The sequence below is a fragment of the Nothobranchius furzeri genome, chromosome 4 (genome assembly GCF_043380555.1).
Source record: "Nothobranchius furzeri strain GRZ-AD chromosome 4, NfurGRZ-RIMD1, whole genome shotgun sequence".
Lineage (NCBI taxonomy): Eukaryota > Metazoa > Chordata > Actinopteri > Cyprinodontiformes > Nothobranchiidae > Nothobranchius > Nothobranchius furzeri.
The window spans coordinates 16,840,411-16,861,010 of record NC_091744.1 but is presented as its reverse complement, the minus strand read 5'-3'; the positions used below and the strand labels follow the sequence as shown (position 1 = coordinate 16,861,010).

General features: G+C 40.9%; 1 protein-coding gene across 3 annotated transcripts; it reads left to right on the top strand.

Moving 5' to 3' along the window:
- The first annotated feature begins 1,468 nt into the window (after positions 1-1,468).
- On the top strand, positions 1,469-18,699 carry mnd1 (meiotic nuclear divisions 1 homolog (S. cerevisiae)). 3 transcript variants are annotated; one of them, XM_015964096.3, is made up of 8 exons: positions 1,469-1,582; positions 3,446-3,511; positions 5,857-5,914; positions 8,188-8,336; positions 10,669-10,743; positions 10,833-10,947; positions 17,257-17,301; positions 18,031-18,699. In XM_015964096.3, exons 1-8 carry the CDS (start codon positions 1,580-1,582, stop codon positions 18,135-18,137), a joined length of 618 nt encoding a protein of 205 aa, XP_015819582.1. In that variant the 5' UTR covers positions 1,469-1,579; the 3' UTR covers positions 18,138-18,699. The 3 variants fall into 3 exon arrangements, with proteins under 3 accessions (XP_015819582.1, XP_070406239.1, XP_070406237.1); XM_070550138.1 differs by lacking the exons at positions 17,257-17,301; positions 18,031-18,699 and adding exons at positions 14,334-14,422; positions 14,567-14,664; XM_070550136.1 differs by lacking the exons at positions 17,257-17,301; positions 18,031-18,699 and adding an exon at positions 14,334-14,649.
- The last annotated feature ends 1,901 nt before the right edge of the window (positions 18,700-20,600 follow it).

The following is a 20,600-nucleotide window of genomic DNA, read 5'->3' as shown; positions in this document are numbered from 1 at the left end:
ATCGTTAAAAGCACGATTTGACATGTCTGCATGCTGATTTTACTGTCATCTTCTAAGAATATCATGCACAATAAATAAAAGACAGGGACTTGGTTCAATTTTAGAAGCAGGGGTAATTCAGTTATCACACAGTAATATAAATGGATCCTTAAAATGTATTTTTTTAATTGACTCAAATGTGTTTGTGCTGTGATCACTATAAACACCAAACACAAGCCACCCAACAGTGACTTCTGCTCTGTATGCATGTTCTGGGTTTGTAATAGACCTGCTAATGATTTTAATAACAACCTGATGAAAGAAAGCTGCTGAACTGGGATCTTCCCACTCATTTATAATGTGCTTTTATGATGTTTTGTTTTATTATTATATGACATGCTTTTGAATAAAGCTACACCAAGAATTTTTTTGATCAAAACGGTCTAACACGAGAAGCTGCGCCATGTAGATGAACACTTGAAGCTTTTGCTGTAACAATTGTCATCTTACACTTGGCCATCCGATTCCTTTACAATCCTTTTATTTTCTTGTTATGTTCATATTCTTTATGCCAAATAAAATCAAAGTGCCCAAGAAAAAGAAATGTGTTTGCTTTAATGTTGAGAACGCTAAATGGCAGAGGTGTGGACTCGAGTCACATGACTTGGACTCGAGTCAGACTTGAGTAATTATTTTAATGACTTATGACTTGACAAAATCTATAAAGACTTACGACTTGACTCGGACTTTAACGCCAATGACTTGCGACTTGAATTGACTTGCATCTGTTGACTTGATGATGACTTGAGCAAATTTGATATTTTAGCACAAAAGTGGCACGACATGGACAAAAATCATAAATGATTCTTGGTTCTGGGTGTGATCTTGTACTGCTAAATGCAGCAGCACTTTGATTATAATCGGTTTCAGTTGCACTTTCTGCTTGTTTGAGCAAATAAATGAAGCTTTAAGAAACTGTATTTCTGGAATTGATTTATTATCATTGTCATTAAACGGAAGTTTGACAGATGACTTGATTATGACTTGAAAATTCAAAGGTAAGGACTTGGACTTGACTTGGACTTCCATATCATTGACTTTGGACTCGACTTGGACTTGCCTCGAGACTTGACTGGAAAGACTTGTGACTTGCAAAGCAGTGACTTGGTCACACCTCTGCTAAATGGATAATCTAGTGTTTGTGCATTTATATTATTGCTCAGAAGAGGACGCTACTTTGCCGCAGATCTGCAGTAAAGCAACGATGCCTTCACGAACCGTTTGGGGGAAAAAAACGAATTGTTCCAATAGTATTGTTAGCATATTAAAATATTTTAGCGGGAATTCCGTAATATTAATCTGTTTAGTTTTATTCCCAGCCCATATATTTTAACAACATGTTGCTACGGATCCTTTCATTCTAACACGTGACTGTTACTGGAAGAGTTTGTCTTTTTCGAGGCAACTTGAAAGCAGCATTGATCCCTGAGAGTCTTTCGCGGGAAATTCAGAAGGAACTGGACGTTTTGTCGTTTAGGTTACACTTTTGTTAAACTGCCTCGACGTTTTGGGGTGTTACTGATACAGGCCGCATCACAAAATGGTAAGCATGTCTTGATTTGTTAGTGTCGTCATCACGTCTGGAAGTTACTCTCCGAAGCTAGATTCGTCAGACTAGAAGAATAATGGAGTCTGGCTTTGTTTCAGTCTACACGCTTGACAGAGGAGAGGGTAACGATACAAATTAGTTCCAAGACGTCTGATACTGCGGTTTGGTGACTGAATGAATGGTTCACTTTGCTGTTTGAGGGGTTCACACTAGGAGTATTTAACTAAATCAATCTAACTAAATCTAACAATTGCCCCTCGGGGATGATTAAAGTTTTTTTGAATTTGAATTAAATACACTCATTATGAAGGTCATGAATTTCAAATGGATATTTAAGAAAGCTGCTGCTGCTTCTTCTGCTGTGGTTGCTTCCTATACTGCCACTACTGGAGCCAGAGTCAGGTCTGTCTGTCTGTCTGTCTACTGCAAAGGACAACAGTGGTGGGTGCACAGTTCTCACTTCAGAATTATTACAATCAGATGCACATTATGGCTAATTGTGCCGTACTAAACATTCCACAGTGCTGATGAATGCAGCACACACACACACACATATATATATATATATATATATATATATATATATATATATATATATATATATATATATATATATATATATATATATATATTGCTTCGTTTTCAGCTACATTAAATACAGAATAAAACACAGTAGAAGGAGGAGGAGGCTAGGTTTTAGAGGTCGACCAATATTGTTTTTTTCTGATGCCCATAAGTAGATGTCATGGTCAGCCGATGATCTATTGTGGTGCTGATTTTCATATTCAATATCTAGACATGTCTTATTTGCGTGCAACCATAACATCAGTAGTCGGTAACATCAGGCTGGGCGATGGAACAACAAAAAAATATATTTCGAAATGTTTTTTCTCAATAGACGTATGAGAACAAGTCGATAGTGCTTTGATTTAAAAAACAGATCGACAGCCTATCCTATTAGGTGTTGCTCTGCACTGGACAAATCATGTTGCTGGAATAGAGCCACGTGCCTGATTTAAAACTCGTCATAGCTTTTGGACATAAAACGTTCACATATTCTCAAAATTAGGGCTGCACGATATTAGGAAATCCTGTGATATTCGATAACAATGATAATATTGCGTTGACGATATTACTTGCGATAAATAAAAGCTTAACTCAGGAGCAAAAATAATCAAAAACAATTAAATAAAATAATCATAAAAATGAGAAAAGCTAAAGATGTGAGGACAGGGAAAAAAAAAAACCAAGAAAAGGAAATCAGTGGATCCCGGGAAAAACAAAGCTAAGCTAACTCAGGTGTTTGCTAACCATCAAAATGAAGTGCCGTCCACCTCGGCGGTGGGCATCTAACCTATGAGAACCCAGCCATTTGGCCAAATGGGTGAAGAGCTCTATTTGACTTGTTAAAAAAACATCATGCTTCCGTTTGACAGAATGCGTTATGTGTAGCAAACATTTGAGCTGACCATTCATTGCGATATTTATCTGTTCTTTGCGTTATACATATTGTACACGCTGATATCGCGATAACGATATATTTACGATATAATGTGCAGCCCTACTCAAAATCTTCATAAAGTCTTCCTACAATCCAAATCCCCGTTCTATTTGCAGGCTGCTGCTAACAACTACGGTTGATTATTGGTCTGTAGTCTGGTATTCAGCGTAGACATGTCCCGTTGGCTCATGATCCCACTTAGAGCTGGTAATGGAACAGACGTTTTTCTGTTTCAGAGTTTAATCTGGAAGTTCAGCAGATGGAATTGGTTTGTACTTCATTCAGGATTTGGTTTTTAATGGGTTGAGAGACTGAATTTTTCTCTTTTTTTTTGTTCATTTGTTTTTGTTTTACAGTCCAAGAAGAAAGGGCTCAGTTTGGAGGAGAAGAGAACTCGTATGATGGAGATTTTCTTTGAATCAGTAAGTTTCACCAACCCTATTGATGTAGTGATGTGATGAATTTGCTTTATTTGTGGTTTTCTTAGGACATTTTTATATGAAAGCTGGGATTTCAGTTCAAGTGCTTTTGTGAACTGGAAGGCCAATTTTATTTCTTTACTGATGAAAAGGTATTAGAAAAATTAAAATTTGGGTAATTTAAACTTGGGGTAGAAGGATTCATTAATGATCACTTTATTTCAAACCGAAAGTTGAAGTGATGGTAAATTAACCCTGACTATAACTTGTGTATTTACATATATGTTATGAGTATGTACAGTAAAAACAAACTAGAACTTCATGTAAGAAATACAAACATCTTAAAAAGTACATCCAAAGGACTAAAGTGGGGAATATTAACCCAAAAGAAGCATCACCTGAATTTCTTCTGCACCTTTGTGATCTAAAATATCTGTGTCATCTACATTCTTCAACTTGGCCAAATCTTTCACAAATACAAGATAAATTTCCACAGCTATGCAGATGACACCCAGATCTATATCTCCTCTCAGCCCGATGGAATCTTCCCTCCAGCCTCCCTGTCCAGCTTCTTGAAAGTCAACAGCAATAAAACTGAAATTCTACTCATAGAGAAACCCTCCACTCTGAACAAGTCTCCCAGCATATCAATTAACATAAATAATTCCTCCATCCTTCCTTCCCCCATGTAAAGAGTCTTGGCGTCATCCTTGACAGCACTCTATCATTCAAAGCCCACATCAACATCATTCTCAGCCTACTTTCATTTACGCAACGTCAACTGATTCCGCCCCTCTCTCACTCCTCATGCTACAGCCATCCTCGTACACAGCCTAGTTACTTCTAGGACTGATTACGGTAACTCTCCTTTTTGGTCTCCCCCATAAATCCCTTCATTGGCTCCAACTTCTCCAAAATGCTGCTGCACGAATCATCACTTGTACCCCCTCCAGAGATCACATCAGCCCTGTTCTTCAGCGTCTCCACTCGCTGCCTACTGAACACAGAATCTCCTTCAAATCCTGCTTCTCACCTACAAATGTATCCACTGTCTCGCCCCTCTTTACCTCTCCAATCTCATCCATGTTGCTGTCCTATCTCACTCCCTCAGGTCTTCCTCTGCCGTTCACCTTGGGGTTCCTCCTGCTCGTCTCACCACCGTTGGAAACAGAGCTTTTAGTCGCTCTGCTCCTCGGCTCTGGATCTCACTTCCTCCTCTCGTTCAAATCCAAACTGAAAACTCACCTGTTCAAACTGGCTTACACTCTCTAGTCCACAAACTCCCCACTCTGTAATTTATAGTATATTCTTTGTAATTCAATTGTTTAAATTATCTTATTCTTATTTTTGTATAGGTTTTATCATGTTTTTTGAGGTGACCTTGGGTTTTGAAAGGTGCCTATAAATTAAATACATTATCATTATTATTATTATTGTTGTTATTGTTATTATTATAATAAAATAAACTTCACTTTTTTCATTGCTTTAATATTTTGATTTACAAAAATAAAATAAAGTGCAGCAAAGAAAACTGAACTTCCATAAACCAAAAACTGAATTACACATTCTCCTATCGTCCGATGACGTCACTTTCGTGACGCACATTTGTAGTGCTGGACTTATTTTCACACAAAACCCAAAATAGTGTTTCCCCGTTTTAAAAAAAATGCGTTCTTGGTATCAAAATTTCTTTTTAACCCTTTCCACTGTCTTTATGGGTGACCCCTCGAGGAAAGTTGACCATTGAGCAGGATTGATGGTTTATCCCTTGAGGTCCACGTGGCAGGGGTGAGGAGTGAGCACCACCTCACCCCTGCCACGTGGACCTCAAGGGATAAACCATCAATCCTGCTTAATGGTCAACTTTCCTCGAGGGGTCACCCAAAAAGACAGTGGAAAGGGTTAAAATTCACGGACGTCATATGTGAAATCCATGGCACAAAACAAGCGGAATTAGAAAATAGCGTTTTTAGCCTCCATTGACTTGCATTCATTTTTTCGTTCTTCTGGGGACCCATGGTCCAGAAGTAGATGGGCGTGACTTAGGCTCCCTATAGCGCCCCCTTCAGTTCCGGAAATAAATTGCTCCATTCCCATTTATTGGTATGGTTGTGCCCTGTGCCCACTCCCGGTTCCGTGCTACAAGCTGCAGCCCAGTGTATTTGGATTTTTATGGTTATATGTTACAAAGCTGCCAATATTTTTCAACTGGGCATCATATAATATATTTTCAACAACATGTTGATGGATATTGCCAGAGATTAATGGTAAAATGTACACATTGTCCCTTAATGTTAAAAGCATTAATACTGCAATTTCTTTAATCTGTTCTTTCACTCTGGTTTCAGAAAGATGTGTTTCAGCTAAAAGACATCGAGAAGATTGCTCCCAAGTCGAAAGGAATCAGTGAGTAGCAGTTTCAACAAAAAAGGACATCAATTGAGTAACTCTGTTTCATTTTTATATACTTAATTATCATTACCTAGTAAAAATCAAGTTTTTCAGTATTTTGCATCTTTGTTTTTGTTGCAAATACATATTCTGAGACGTACAAACCTGAGAAACTATCCAGATTTCACATTTTAAGGAGAATTCTGGTATATCGTCATGTGGCAAAGCTGTTCTGTTTATTCATTAATTAAGTATAAATATGAGACCAAAATGTACTTTAAACAAATCTAACATTTTAAATAGACTGCTTTTAAATGCAAATGTGACACGATCGAAGTGCATGGTGCCACTAATATTAAAAGGAGATTAAATAGGTTCTAAAAAGGTTCTAAAACAAGGCAAGCAGTGCGACAGCCAAAGCAAATTTAAAAGGGACATTTATTACAAAACCCTGATAATGACGCCAAGGAGAAAAAGAGAGTTCAATCAAGTGTGCGCAGGGCCTCAAGGGACAAGGCGGTCCAGTCCGGCCCTGCTGAGCTCTCGACCAGGGAACCTCCAAGGCCGGCGTCGTCGTCCTCGTGGAGCCACAGGATAACTTCACGGCGGGTTTACTCCTCCTCCGCCCGGCCACCGTGGGCACACAAAATTCTGGCAATAACTGGTCCCCGGCACGTGTCCTCAAGACACCGTCCGGGGTGCATCTCTGCTGTCCTAGCTGTCTCTCTCCCTGGTCCACGCGTTCCTCCCTTTCAATAAAACCTGTCTGCCCTCGCCTCCTGCCTGTGCCTGTTCATTAATTGGCAGTCCAGGCAACACTCTGCCACAGGTGTAGATGATTGGGGTGATTAACACAGAATGGAACGCAATGTTGCACCAAACAAACTAAAAACACATCAATAAAAACATGCACATTAGAATAAAAACAAGTAAATCATGCAATATAGAATATAACATAAGTACAACATTACCAGTCTGTGACACAAAGAGATAATTTAGGATAATAAATTCATCAAACATTTTTGTATGTGTGAGGCCCTGTCCACATGTAGCCGGGTTTTTTTTTTTAAAACGAATATCCGCCCCTCCAAAAACTTGCATCCACACCACCTCATTTTTAAAAAAAACTCTGTCCACACATACCCGGATAAATACGTTGTTAAGGACATGCCAGACCTGTAGGCGGCAGTACTTCCCCCGTTCTTAACCTCGTCCTTCGCCTGTGGTCTTCCGCAAGGAGCAGTAATTCCGCTTGCAAAAACAAACAAGCAAAAAGCGTGTGGACAATTGATAAAGCGAGCGCAGCTCTGAGGGCATCCATGCTGTCGGCTAGTGTAAACACAGGTCGCACACGTGATGTCAGCATTTTTTTGTCGCGGAAAGTGACGTTGCGGACCTTAAAACTCCGGTTTTGTCTGTCCACACACAGACACCCAAAACGGAGAAAACGCAGATCTTCACTTTGGCCGGAGTTTTTAAAGAGATCCATTTTCGTGTGAAAAAACTCCGTTTTCGTGTGGATGACAGGCCAAAACGTAGAAAAAAATCTACGTTTTGGCAGATCCCCGGCTACATGTGGACAGGGCCTCAGAGTGCACAAAAATAATTTCATGTATTTTTTGAGCATCTATGCTTGTCAATGGAACATTAATAAAAATATTGCTGTAGAGATGTTTTTTTAAACATGTCACAGTGTTTTGCCCTCGTTCTGCCATGAGTTTAGCCTTAAAAAGGGCTGAGAGTGCATGTTGTTAGGCAAGCACGACCAAATAAGGGTCAAGGTAAAGAGGAATGTTGCAAAATGATTTTTATAATTGTTGTTAATAAAATAAATAGTTGTGTGATCAGAAGTGAAAACAACTTTAATATAATAAACAACCCTATCATACTGTCAACGTTTATTTCTGCAAGTAGCTATGTTCCTGTTTATTTATTTTGCAAACATTTTATTATAAACAATCAGATTTAGTACTACTCTACTACCAGCGAGTCTACATGCGCTGAGCAGAACCTTCTGGATTTAGGTCACATAGAAAGTGGATTTATTTCTGTGGATGAAAGGTTATTATGTTGATCAACATATCGGAGAAAATTGACCCTTTTGGACGTTATACTATTAACCAAGAAGAATATGTGATACTTCTAGTTCTTTGATGAAAACTTTAAATGAAACTCGACCAAGCAAGCTGATCTGTTGGTCTTCAGTAAATGTACCAATTAGCTATTCATAAACCTTTGGTGGAGGGGATTATTCAGAGACTTTTTCATTTTTCCTCTTTTGATTGTAGCTCCAATGACGGTGAAGGAGGTGCTTCAAAGCCTGGTCGATGATAACATGGTTGACACTGAAAGAGTGGGAACATCAAACTATTACTGGGCTTTTCCCAGCAAGGCCCTAAATGCTCGCAAACACAAACTGGAGGAGCTGAATAAACAGGTGAGTCTGCACAGACCAGCATGCACGTTCTACTCTTCCTCGGTTTAGTAAAAACTCGACTTGAAGACAGGAGAAGATGGACTTTAGTTTCAGAGAAGCTTAATTCTGTCTCGGTGCTTCTGGTTTAAGCTCGGCTTAAACATGACAATGAAACTCCTTCCAAAAAGGTTAAAATGAGAACGAGGAGACAAAAGGAGTCAGATGTATTTGCTGTTTATTCCTTTATAACATTTTTGTTTAAAATTAAAATGACAGATAACAGAAGCAGTGGTGAGCTTTATTTCCAACTCCAGCTGACAGTTTCATGTGAGAACATCGTCAGTCTGCTCCCATTTGAACGTCTTGTGGTTTATGATGACTTGCTTCTTCCTCCTGTCATCAGGCTGGCAGATGGTGCTAGGGCGGCGACTCCTCTCAGAACGTTAGCCACGAGATTTCTGGGGCGGACATTGAGTGTTCATGCTAAATGTTATTCATATGACGCACACAGCATTTGCAGTTTGTGGAAAATGTGCAATAATCAGTCTTTTAACAGAAAGTGCAAAAAGTCACAAATCTTCACAATCAACAATGATGCCCTAACAAGCACCCGATGAGTGTTTCATTAGCTTTCAATAATGCTGAGGTTGCCTTATCAAGTTCTCTGATGCTGATTTATGTTTATTCATGTTTATTCATTTAGCAGACGCTTTTATCCAAAGCGACTTACAGTTTATAACCTATAGGGCATGTTGTGATCTGTGGGGGAAACCGGAGTACCCGGAGGAAACCACGCATGCATGGGGAAAACATGCAACTCCACGCAGAAAGGCCGCAGCCGAGTTTCGAACCTGCAACCTTCGTGCTGCGAGGCAACAGTGCTAATAACTGTGCCACCATGCAGCTTTTAATTAATTTAAAGGGATACTTTGCAACTTTTTCATATTTTTAAATAGTTTCCTTGAGCTATGGGCTAAAATGACTCTTTACAGGGTGAATGAAATGTCACTCAGACCCCACCGCCCTCTGTGGCCAGAATACTGCTTTTGCAGCTTCAGAGTGCCGGTCCGGTCTGTTAAAATTGAGCTTGCATACCTGGCTCTTCGGTCTGTTTCCAGCACGTTTCCTGCATGTTTTAGATTGTGATCACAGCATATTTGTTAATTTAGTGATGAGTAGCTCCTGTAGACACTAATGAAGCCGGTACCGGCTTTATGGGAACCCGTTTTTACTCTTATCTCTTGAGCGTCTTCACACACAGCCTGTTGTCCGACACAGCAGTCTCTGGAAAACGACCCAAAAGGGCTAAAAATCACAAAGGCCATGCCGGACCTGTCCTAGGGACACCGCCCTAGTTTTGTATTTCTTTTTACGCTTTTGAACAGGAGCTATGTAGGCCTGCTGAACGCCAGCCTAGGTTCCTTTTAGCAGGCCACGCCAGACCTGCTGTAGGGAGCACCCAGGCTCATCCCAACAGAGCCTACACAACACTCAGAAACACTAAACGCTTTTAAACAGACTAAACAAAACAAACCAGACTAACAACATAAGATTACCACAAACTAACTGAAATGTCTGTGGCTCACCGTTTATGAAACAATTCCTCTATTCTGGACGTAGAGGACCCTTGTGTTGGTCACCGACAACAGTCACCGCCCTCCCTCCCGTAAATGTCAAGTCCGGTGAGGCGGAACCGTCTTTTTAGTCCCGGGTGGCCCTTCCACTGGTGAGCAGATCCTCAGTGACTCACTCGTAGGGCCCCTTCTGGGGTGCCATATTGTCATGGAAATTTTACACGAAACCGATGAAACACAATAAAGCTAGAACGTTCTGTCTTTTTATCTTATTTATTACCGAAGGGCGTTTGGGTCTCACTCTGTGAAGGTCACAGAATGAGCCCAGAACACATACATACAAATGTATAGTCCTGCAAGACAGACACACATGTTGACGAAACAAATATAAGAACACCCCCACCCGGCCCATCCTCTTTTCTCCCCTCCTACTCAGGACTTGGCAGACATAACTTACTTCCTAGCTAGGCGTCAAGGCTGCCTGACTAGCAGCTGTATAAACAAAGTGAGTGTAAAATATTTGCCTGGACTGTGGAGAAGTAGACCACAAAATCACAACAAGTCACATGTATGAGACAAAAACTTCAATTACAAGAGACATTTCAGATTGAGGTGCCACAAGGACAACGCACAGCAAAGAGATAAGTTTTGCTTTTGATTTTACTAAATGGACACTAGGGGGTGCTAAAAGCTAGCGAAAACTGCCTAGTCTCCCTTAAATCATGTGCTTCTAAGTGTTCCTTCAGCCTGTGCTGATGAAATGTTGTTTGTTTTTTTAGATTTCTGATGCTAAACAGCGAAAGGTGTCTCTAGAGAAATCAGTCGACAAGGCAAAAGTCGGCCGTCAAGATACGGTAAGAACACATTTATACCACAAAATCAGCACATTAACATTTTTACCCGTTGGTCAAATATAATCTAAAAATAATATTTGTGTGAGAAGAAAGAAAGAAACTCTCTGATGAAGGAGCTGCAGGCTCTGAGAGAGGAGCGAACACAGCTGCAAGCCGAGCTGGAAAAGTACCGCGACTGTGACCCAGAAGTCATCGAGCAAATACGTGAGTTAAAAGTTATTATTCACAGCTCCTGACTGGTGGAAACGTGCCTCCTACACAATAAAACACAGTATGAAAGTCTTACTTTTATCTGAGTTTTTTCTTTTCCCAACTTTTAAGAACATCTTGATTCAGTTGTGTTAGTTATTTTATTTATTTATTTATTTTTGTAGACTTGGTGTTTTGCTAAAGACAACAACTCCTAGTTTATCTGGACATGAAAGAAGTTGTTTAGCTGTCTTCTCACACATTTTAATTACAATCATATTTAACGCTGAGGCCATAAACTGGTTCACAGAGGGGTGAGTACGGTCAGATTACCCTGGCTTGATTATTTTCTTGTTCAAAGGTTAAATTAGACGAGGAAAAAAACTAGTTTTGACCAAGTTTTAAGAACAACACAAAATTCAATCGTCGCAAACGTTTCTGCATCAGTTTTCATGATGACAGTTTGAATAAACTCCTGAATGTTCTGGTCAGTGATCGGATGATTTATAATTAATTACAAAGGATCTGTGAAATTCATTCTTCTGTTGGATCGGGGCTACTGTGTACATTATAGGACAATATCAGGTCTCTAGAAAACATCAAACAGCAACAAACTGCCTCAGACGTCAGACGGTAGGATAAAAAACGTCAGGGGCATCATTCTTCTTCCGGCTCTTGGACAGACGCTTTTTTTCCTCCTCTCCCTATCTTATCCCAAAGCTCTTTGTCTGTCTTTGGGTGCACGGCGCTTCTGCATTTTTCTGGAAACTGAAAATTATTAAAAATGGATCTGGTCAGTTGGTCTCTCAATGCCATTGACAAGATTTTTTCAACGATGAGAATGGGAGAAGGGGCTCCTGGATGCCCCTCTGGGACAGAGCCAGCTGGACATATCATGGACTCCTGGAAACAGTGGAACCTGATCTGCCTCTCAACTGTCTGTAGAGGATTCTGAAGACGTCTGGATATTCGTTATGTTGGTGTCGGGATTACTACTTTTTGGCCTGAGTGGTTATCTGGCTTACTGGAAAATTAATGAGCTGTCGAGGAATATTGGCTCAATCCTGGAGCTCAGGGATGGATTACACCGCGCTGTGAACGCACAGACTCATATAATTGTCGAGATGAGTCGTAAGCTTGGAACTTTGGCTGAGATTCAGACTCTGGCACAGAAGGTGGATTCGATCAAGGAGCGAGTTGATGGATCAGCACGGATTGGGATCGATTAATTACACCGTTATTGGATTTAGAGAGGTTGAGGACCAACAGAACTTTAAGGCAGAGAGGAAATTATCTGTGTCTGCCCCCAAACAAGTTCTTATCTGAAACTGGTGCCCTTGAGCCTGTGAGGCTGAAGTGATTACTCCCCCTCAGAAGAAATGTGGAATGCTGCTGTCGCCATGGCAACTCTGTCTCCCTATCCCAGCCTGGGTGGGACTGCGACCGGTGAAGGCCGTTGAATTGTTTCCAGGAGTCACTGTGCTCTCTAAACCCAACTACCTCCCTCCCCTGTCCAAACAGAGGTGATGAGCGCTGCTTGTCGCGGCTGCATGCACTGATGTGAGGAGAGTCCCCAACCCTACCTCCCCACCTAGTGGACACTTAGGTTGTGTAATATCTGAAGTCTGCTGCATTTCTGTCTGAGGTGTTTTTTGCGTAGCAAAGCTGCCCTTCCTGTGGAGGGTAACTCTGAAGTGCCTTTTTTCCCTCCACCTGACTCAATCCTCATATAAACCCACTGATCTCTATTAAGGTAGCGCGACTCGGGTTGCGAATGACCACAGTCACCAATTCTTGTCATGTGTCTATGCCTGACCTCAGAATTGTGTGTACTGAAACTCTAATTTCCCTCTGGGATTAATAAAGTATCTTTGAGTTGAATTGAATTGAATTTATCAACTGTACTTACGCACACATCTGGGCCTATTTTGTGCGTAGGCACGAATTTATGCATTGTGTGGTATTTACCAATTTGTACTTAAGCGTGAAAATGTTCCTAAACATAGGAACAGCTCTGACCATGCGTAGGAACAGCATCTAGTGGGAGAACTGGGGAACAGCGGTACTGAAGGTCTCCACCATCGACATATTTACTGGACAATTCATGCCCATTGGCTTCAATTATAAATTTTTGAGCCAAAATGGGAGGTGGCCACCACCGCCATTTTGACCGTGTCACAGGTTCCGTCAAACCTAGAAAATTCCAAAAAAGGGAAAAGGTGGAGCTGAGGGTGGGGCTGTAAGGTTGGGATCAAATGACGACACCCGTCAAACTGAAGCAATGTAGCTACAAGCTACCCCTAAGCCAGGATTGGGGAACCCTGGTCCTCGAGGGCCGGTATCCTGCATGTCTTTGCTCCAACACTTCTGATTCAGTGGTTGGTTCTGTTCTGCAGCTCATCAAGCTCTGCAGAAGCTTGTTAATCACCTGCTGAGTGAAATCAGGTGTGATGATGCAGGGTTGAAACTAAAATATGCTGGATAGCGACCCTCGATGGACCAGGGTTCCCCACCCCTGCCCTAAGCTAACGCGGAGGTGGGAGCTAAGCTATCGGAGGTAGCTACCTAGCTACAACCGGAGATAACTGTGCACAACACCGGAGCTTCTGAGTCAGAGATCCGCCGTGCTGACCACTGGGTAAAACTGGGTGGAACACAGAGGTCTCCGAGAGCTCCCCAAGCCGACAGGCGCAGCTGCAATCAGAGATGCGCTGAGCTGTCGCTGGGGAGAGGGAGACCATACCGATAGTCGGAACCCAGCTCCACCAACATGTTATATTTCAACCCATTTTCAAAAATGCAGCATTATGTTAAATGCACTGGGTTTTACCCTATTACATTTAAATTTCATGGTTAAACAGTACATGTTAAAATCTAAGCTCAGCTCGGCAGTGACCTAACCTTTCCTAGCTCATTCTCTGCTTATACTGTTTGCAGTCAAACAGCTTCTGTAAAGTATCATTCTAGTAAATGATGCATGGACTTCCAGAGCAACCCACTCCTTCATTACGTTCACGGCTCTCCACATCAGACAACTGGCAGATTTCTAGCTTACAGAAGAAAGTAGTACATCCTGGTTTTGATCCTTTGTTGCTAAGAATATTTATTGTGAATCGATTTGAATTGAGAATGGATTCTGAATGGAATCTTCACCCCGAGAATTGGAATCGAATTGAATCGTGAGATGTTGTAAGAATCACACTGTCACTGTTTATAGAGTTTAAGGTTCAGCATCAGAACATACCACCTGCCAGCAGTCAGAAACGTTCTGCATGTGAAGGATGGCTGTTTGAACCATAAACTAGTTAAATATTAATGACAGGCTTCCCTCATCAACACTGGTAGATTGGTTCTAACTTATTTTTTGTTGCCTTTTCAACGACTCCCGCGATTTTCTTCAGAGCTCCGTGACATCTGGTGTGTCGAGGTTGTTGCTGCAACAATAGAACAAGGTTTCCAGCCATCGGGATACCAGATTTGTTGCTGATAAGTGGAATTTTTTTGTTTGACTCCATCTGTTGAAAATGAAGCTAAATTAATTAATTAATTGTTGACATTTTAACAAAATTTGTTAATTACAGTTTTACTTTTATTCATAGTTAAAGTATTATTACGTACATATGTGTGTAAATAGATATCCTAGCAGCCCTGCTGTGGATGTATTGCAGTCTGAATGGTTTCTCCAGAAACCCTGATGAGGAGAACATTACAGTAGTCCAACTGGAGGAGACAAAGGCATGGACAAGCTTCTCTGCATCTGCCTGGCTTAGCATTCGACGTGGTTTTGCCTAAGGTGATAATAATAAGTCTTACACTGGTGTTTGTTGTGGGTGTCAAAGGTGAGTTGTGAGTCCATTTTGTCACCCAGATTGGTGACAGTAGGTATGCTTTGGCCAGAGAAGGTAGTGCTGGAGCTGCTGTCCGACCCTGACATGAGCATTTGCAGAGTTGTGGACGATGGCTAAGAGGAACTTTTTCTTTTTAAACTCCAGGGAGATGATACCTGACTTCACTAAGAGTATAAGTGACCAGGTTTTAACTAAGAGAATGGTCTTTTTTCTGAGAATGTATTCTAATTCAATAAATGCTGCTGTGTCCATCCATCTGCTGATCTGGAGTCGGATGGTGTGGGCAGCAGCCTAAGCAGAGAGGCCCTGACTTCCCTTTCTCCAGCCACTTGAGCCAGCTCCTCGGGGGTTATCCTGAGGCATTCCCAGGCCACCCCTCTATTGTGTTCTAGGTCTTTTTTAGATCTCCTGGTTGGACCTAACCAGGGAGACGTCCAGGAGGCATCCTAACCAGATGCGCGAACCACCTCAATTGACACCTCGATGTGGCGGAGCAGCAGATCTACTTCTCGCTTTATCTCTAATCGGGTGGCCCAGACGCCCCGGGGAGAAAGCTCATTTTGGCTGCTTGTATCTGCGATCTCATACTTCGGTCACTACCCAAAGCTCGTGACCGTAGGTGAGGGTTGGAATGTTGATCAACCGGTCTGGTACAACGCTCGCATCCCTGCAGATGCAGCACCAATTTGCCTATCGATTGTTCCCTCAAGTGAACAAGACCCCGAGATACTTAAACTTCTCCACTTTAGGCAGGACCTCGTCCCTGACCTGGAGAAGGTATTCTACCCTTTTCCGATCCAAGACCACGGTCTCGGATTTAGAGAAGCTGATTCTCATTCCAGCTGCTTCACGCTCCACTGCGAACCGCTCCAAGTAAAAGCTGGAGATCAGTCTAAGAGAGTTAACAGGACCACAATATCTACAAAAAACTTCAGGCCACCAAAACAAACCGCCCAACACCTTGACAGCACCTAGATATCCTGTCCATAACAGTTGTGGATGGTATCAGTGACAAAGGGCAGCCTTGGTGGTGTCCGCCAAGGCTGTCCACATGTCTTAGACAAATATTTGAGACAGAAGGGAAATCACCTGTGTGCTCTTACTTTCAAACTTTGTTTTCATCCAGCTGTCTACGTGCCTGCAGGTCTGATTATCTACTTTCTGGCCTCACACACACACACACACACACACACACACACGCACACGCGCGCACATGCACACACACACAGGGTTTTGTTAAAGATAACTATCTCTTTAGTGATGATTGAACCTTGTAGAGGCGTGTGCAGCTGTGCTCTGAGGTTTCTCGTGTTTTGTCTGCTGCAGATTAAAGTCAGACTTGTAGAAAGCCTTGTATGCTAAAGTTCTTATTTCCAGTATCTTTAAACATGAAATTATAATTGATTAAAACATTTTGGTTGATCAGAAGCTGTCTGTCAGTTCCAGACTCACTGTTGAACCAGAAACTGCTGAGCCATCTGGTTTTATTCCACTAAAGTGTACCTACAGACAACGCCCTCTTGATCAAGCCAAGTCACACGCAGCTGTAAATGTTCTGGTTCGAGGCTGTTGCCACGCCCACATAAACCAGTTGTAGTAACAGGTGAGGTGGGTGTGCACACAGCAGGGCAAAAGGCTTGTGTTTTGGGTTAATTTAGTTCATCAACAGTCCTCCTCACACCTGTAGTTCCCAGATTAGGCAGCTGCAGTTACACATGGGGTTAAAATCACAACAGTTTATTTGTACTTATAACACCCACTAGTTAGTGAATGATAAACATCTTTTGAAATCAATTAAAGACCAGTTTTCTTTATAAAAACACTATTCTTGATCAAGGAGCCTTGTTCCTGCTAAATAAAAGAGCAATAAGGATAAAATGGCAAGTCCAAATTGGAAGCACTAGTTTAATGAGTTAGATTTCATTGCTGTATCCGGTTACTTCCTCCTCCCATCTGCAGTTATAAACTACCAACCCTGTTGTGGCAGTTAACCTGTAGTAGTTTATCTTTACTAAACTTAAGGTTGTTAATCACTTCCATATGGAGCCCAAATACTTATGTGATCAGTATCAAGTTAAAATGTGGTTTTATTGCTATGGAAGCACTCACCTCAGATTGATTTGCTTATGTGAAATGGAAGGTAAAGTAATTTCTGCCACTGGATTTTCTTACTTCCTGTTGTAGATTTTAATTTGAAGAAGCAGCTCAGACTGGTTACGGTTCATTATGTAGCTGTGTTTTAGCTTTTTAAGCCAATGTTGTTTTAGTTAGACACCAGCAATATCACTCACATCTAACAATTCAGGCGTGAGATTGACTGTAGCACTCAGCGCACTTCTCAGCATCTCACTGAGCTGTCGACAGTCTTACGAGTTCAGGATCTGCCTTAAAAGTCTCCTTTGCCAGATTTTTCTTTTGCTGTTTAAACCATTTATGCAGAAGTGGTAAATAAATGGAGGTTTTTGGTGTCTTACAGGAAAGTCCAACGGAGTGGCAAAAGAAGCTGTCTCCAGGTGGACAGGTGAGTCATTTTTACGTTTATACATGGACATCAATTCAAGATGAATGAAACTCGTCTTAAAAATATGAACTTTTTTCTATGGGATTGTGTAGTTCTGTTGTTCAAGAGGCAACATTTCCATCAGTTTTATGGCTTGTGTTGTAGTAAAGGAAATATTATGGGATGTTGTTCTAATGGTTGAAGACTTTTGTTGGACGTTAACTCTTCAGATTTGAGACGATGGTAAATTTAGATTTTTGTTGTTTTATATGTTTTTTATATTACAGTTAATGGAAACAGATCTCTGCATTTATTTATACAACAGTAGAAACAAAAACTAAGTTTGAGCCTCTCCTAATAGATGACTCAATCCAGCCATCCTCCTCCAGCTCTTAGCTCGACTTGTGCATTTGTTGACTTCGTAATGAGATCGGACCGCTGGTCATACTGGTAACCAGTCTCCTGACTGGTTAGGCTAAAAATACTTAGTGCTGGTTAACAGAAATGTTTTGTTGACTGAAGATTTTTTGCATTCACAGAAGTCACGGGTTCCATTTCTGTCTGGAGGTTTTTTTCATGAAATAGTCAAATCTTTGGCTAAAGCCTGAATATTTACTAGGATTAATAGGTTTTGTTGGCGAGATCACTTGGTGTCGATCCCTTTCTTTTTTCCAACTGACTGAATTAAAAGGCTTTTTCTTTATTGGTGAAATTGTCTTTATTTTTATTTTATTTTTTTTTTTTTTGCAGACAACGTTTTTGCCATCAAGTCCTGGACCAAAAAGAAGTTTTCTTTTGATGATGGCCACATTAATAAAGCCTTTGGCATCCCAGAGGACTTTGACTACATGGACTGATTGGAATATTCAACCAAAACAGAAGAAAAAATGTGTTAAAGATTCTGTTTGAAGCTCAGTTTCCTAAAAGCTTCTGTTCTGGTTTCTGTTCTGAGCTTTAAAGTTAAAACATGAATGCACCACCGTTCATTTTTACAGCCTGTAGTTAGAAGTAGGTGCTGTTTCAGCGTGCCAGATGGACCTCATCAGTGGAGATACTGCTTGGGTGCAACCGGAGACAAGATCAAGCCAGCCATTAGTGACTGTGAGGGGTTCTGGGGTAGACACAAGTGAGCAGCTTGACTTCTTGGACACCTGTTTGCATGAAAACTGAGAGCTCCAAACTGTTGATGGAAAGAAATCAACACTCAGTCATCTGCATCTCTAATTGGTGCATTTATGTCTTAAACAGATGTGTTGGGATGGAATATTGGGTGAACCTTTTTCCTCTAGATTTAAGATTTTTCTGTTTTATTCAGAACACATCCAAAAGAATAAAGCTACAGCTATATGTTTTGCCGTTAATGTTAAAAATATTTATTGGTTTTACTTTTAAATAAACTGTTCGACAAGCTTGGCACAACTCGTGCATATTTGTGCATCAAACCTGTTCTTTTGCTCATCTTTTTGAGAAACTGCACCCGTGGTGTTGCACAATCTGTCATTGAAACATTTCTTTCCCACTTTATGTACCCAAAAAAAGTCTAGAATGACTGTTATGTTTTTTTCTCCTTCCATGTTAGCTAAAACTAATGCAAACCTTGTATTTGGGTATTCTGTGTTTACTCATTCGACCTAGTTGATAAAGTCGGTGTGCCTTTGGTTGGTTGATTTAAATTTCAAATATGCTCTGTGCAGGCAGGACGTTAGTGTGGTTTCAGCACCGCCTGTTCATAGCATGAAGGTCTATGTTGAATGTGCAGATCTGTTTGTGAGCAGATTGCCTTTTTTATCTTCTACAGGGCTGCGTGGGCTCTTTCTGGGTTCTTTGGTTTCCTCACACAGTCAAAAAGCGTTCAAGTCAGATTAATCTACTAACTAAATAAAACCTTGGTGTGTTAGACCTGTGATACCGTGTCTCAAGTGTAACTCGTCTCTTTGTTAGGCATGAACCACAAAGATTTTTTTAAACACTTTGCAACAATTTTTGCACAAAAGGTGAGTACTCTGTTGTTTTTGAGAACTGTAAAGCAACATTTGTAGTTGTGCAAATGCGATCACTGCAGCAGCATTAACGCAACATGAGAAGAAAGAATGTAGACTCCCAGCTGCATGACACGCCCACGTGTGTGAGGTGTTGCTTCATGTGTGTACCTGTCTAACCAGTCCTGACTGATTCATGCAGCCGACACGCTGAATGTCAACACCATAGAAGATGTTTCAGTTTTCCTCAGCAACTTGGACTATACCTGGAACTTCTGCTTAAAGTATACCGCCTCCTAAGATATGGTTGGATGGTTTCTGCTTGCTGTGTTTGAACACTGCTGGGAAGATTAAGAGTTTCACAGAAACATTTTGTAATAAACTTGTTCTCATACTTAGACACTGGTTGTATATGTCTTTGGGTCACTAACTGTGCTAAATATTTTTCTGAGATGCCAGAGTGAAAGTACATTCATTTTTTATTTGAGATAATGCATTTGGGCAGTGTGATAATGTTACAGGTTTAGTGTTTAAAGGTGGAATATGGAACACGAACACCAAAGCGACATCTAGGGTGTGATGGTTGTAATTGCAACAATAAAACAAGGTTTTCATTCGTCGGGATTCCAGGTTTGCTGCTAAGACGTGAATTTTTTTATTTGTGTCCATCTGTTGTAGGCTTCATCTAAACTCACTCTGGTTTTAGATCTTTTATGGTCACTCCTTTTCTAAAAAGGATAATGATGTCATCTGGGCTCAGAAGCAGCTGCTTGACTTGCTGAGTCTGCAATTTTCCACAGAGCCAGCCTTGCTATGCCAGTGGACTGGCATTGGTGCCCTCTATAGGCTGGTAGATGTAAACATAAACCCACTGTCATGCCTGTCAAAATAAATATTTGAATAGTTTTTAATTAAGGTTGAGATTTACTCATTTATTCAGTACATTTGTAGTGTTTTCTAGTGTAAATCAATGCCTTATGAATAATTTAAAATTTAAAAAGCTATGACGTTCCTGTTCTGTGATGCAGATGTTTGCTGGTGCAGAGGGAAGCTGAAAACAGAATGATTTCTCATTATTATAAATTATATGCACACATCTCACTTCTGGTTAGCTAAGAGATCGTGTTCAGCCATGTTACAAAGTCTGCTCTCTCTCCTTGCTGCAAAAAAATAAAAGGCCTTCATGTGGGCAGAATGGAGTCAAGAATGCAAATTCACAGTGTGACATAGATATGTGAAGATTCTCAAATCTTCGCATTTCATCATAAAGTTAAAAAGTCCCATTAGTTGTCACACACAGGTGTGTGTGCGAAATTTATTCTCAGCATTTGACCCATCCCC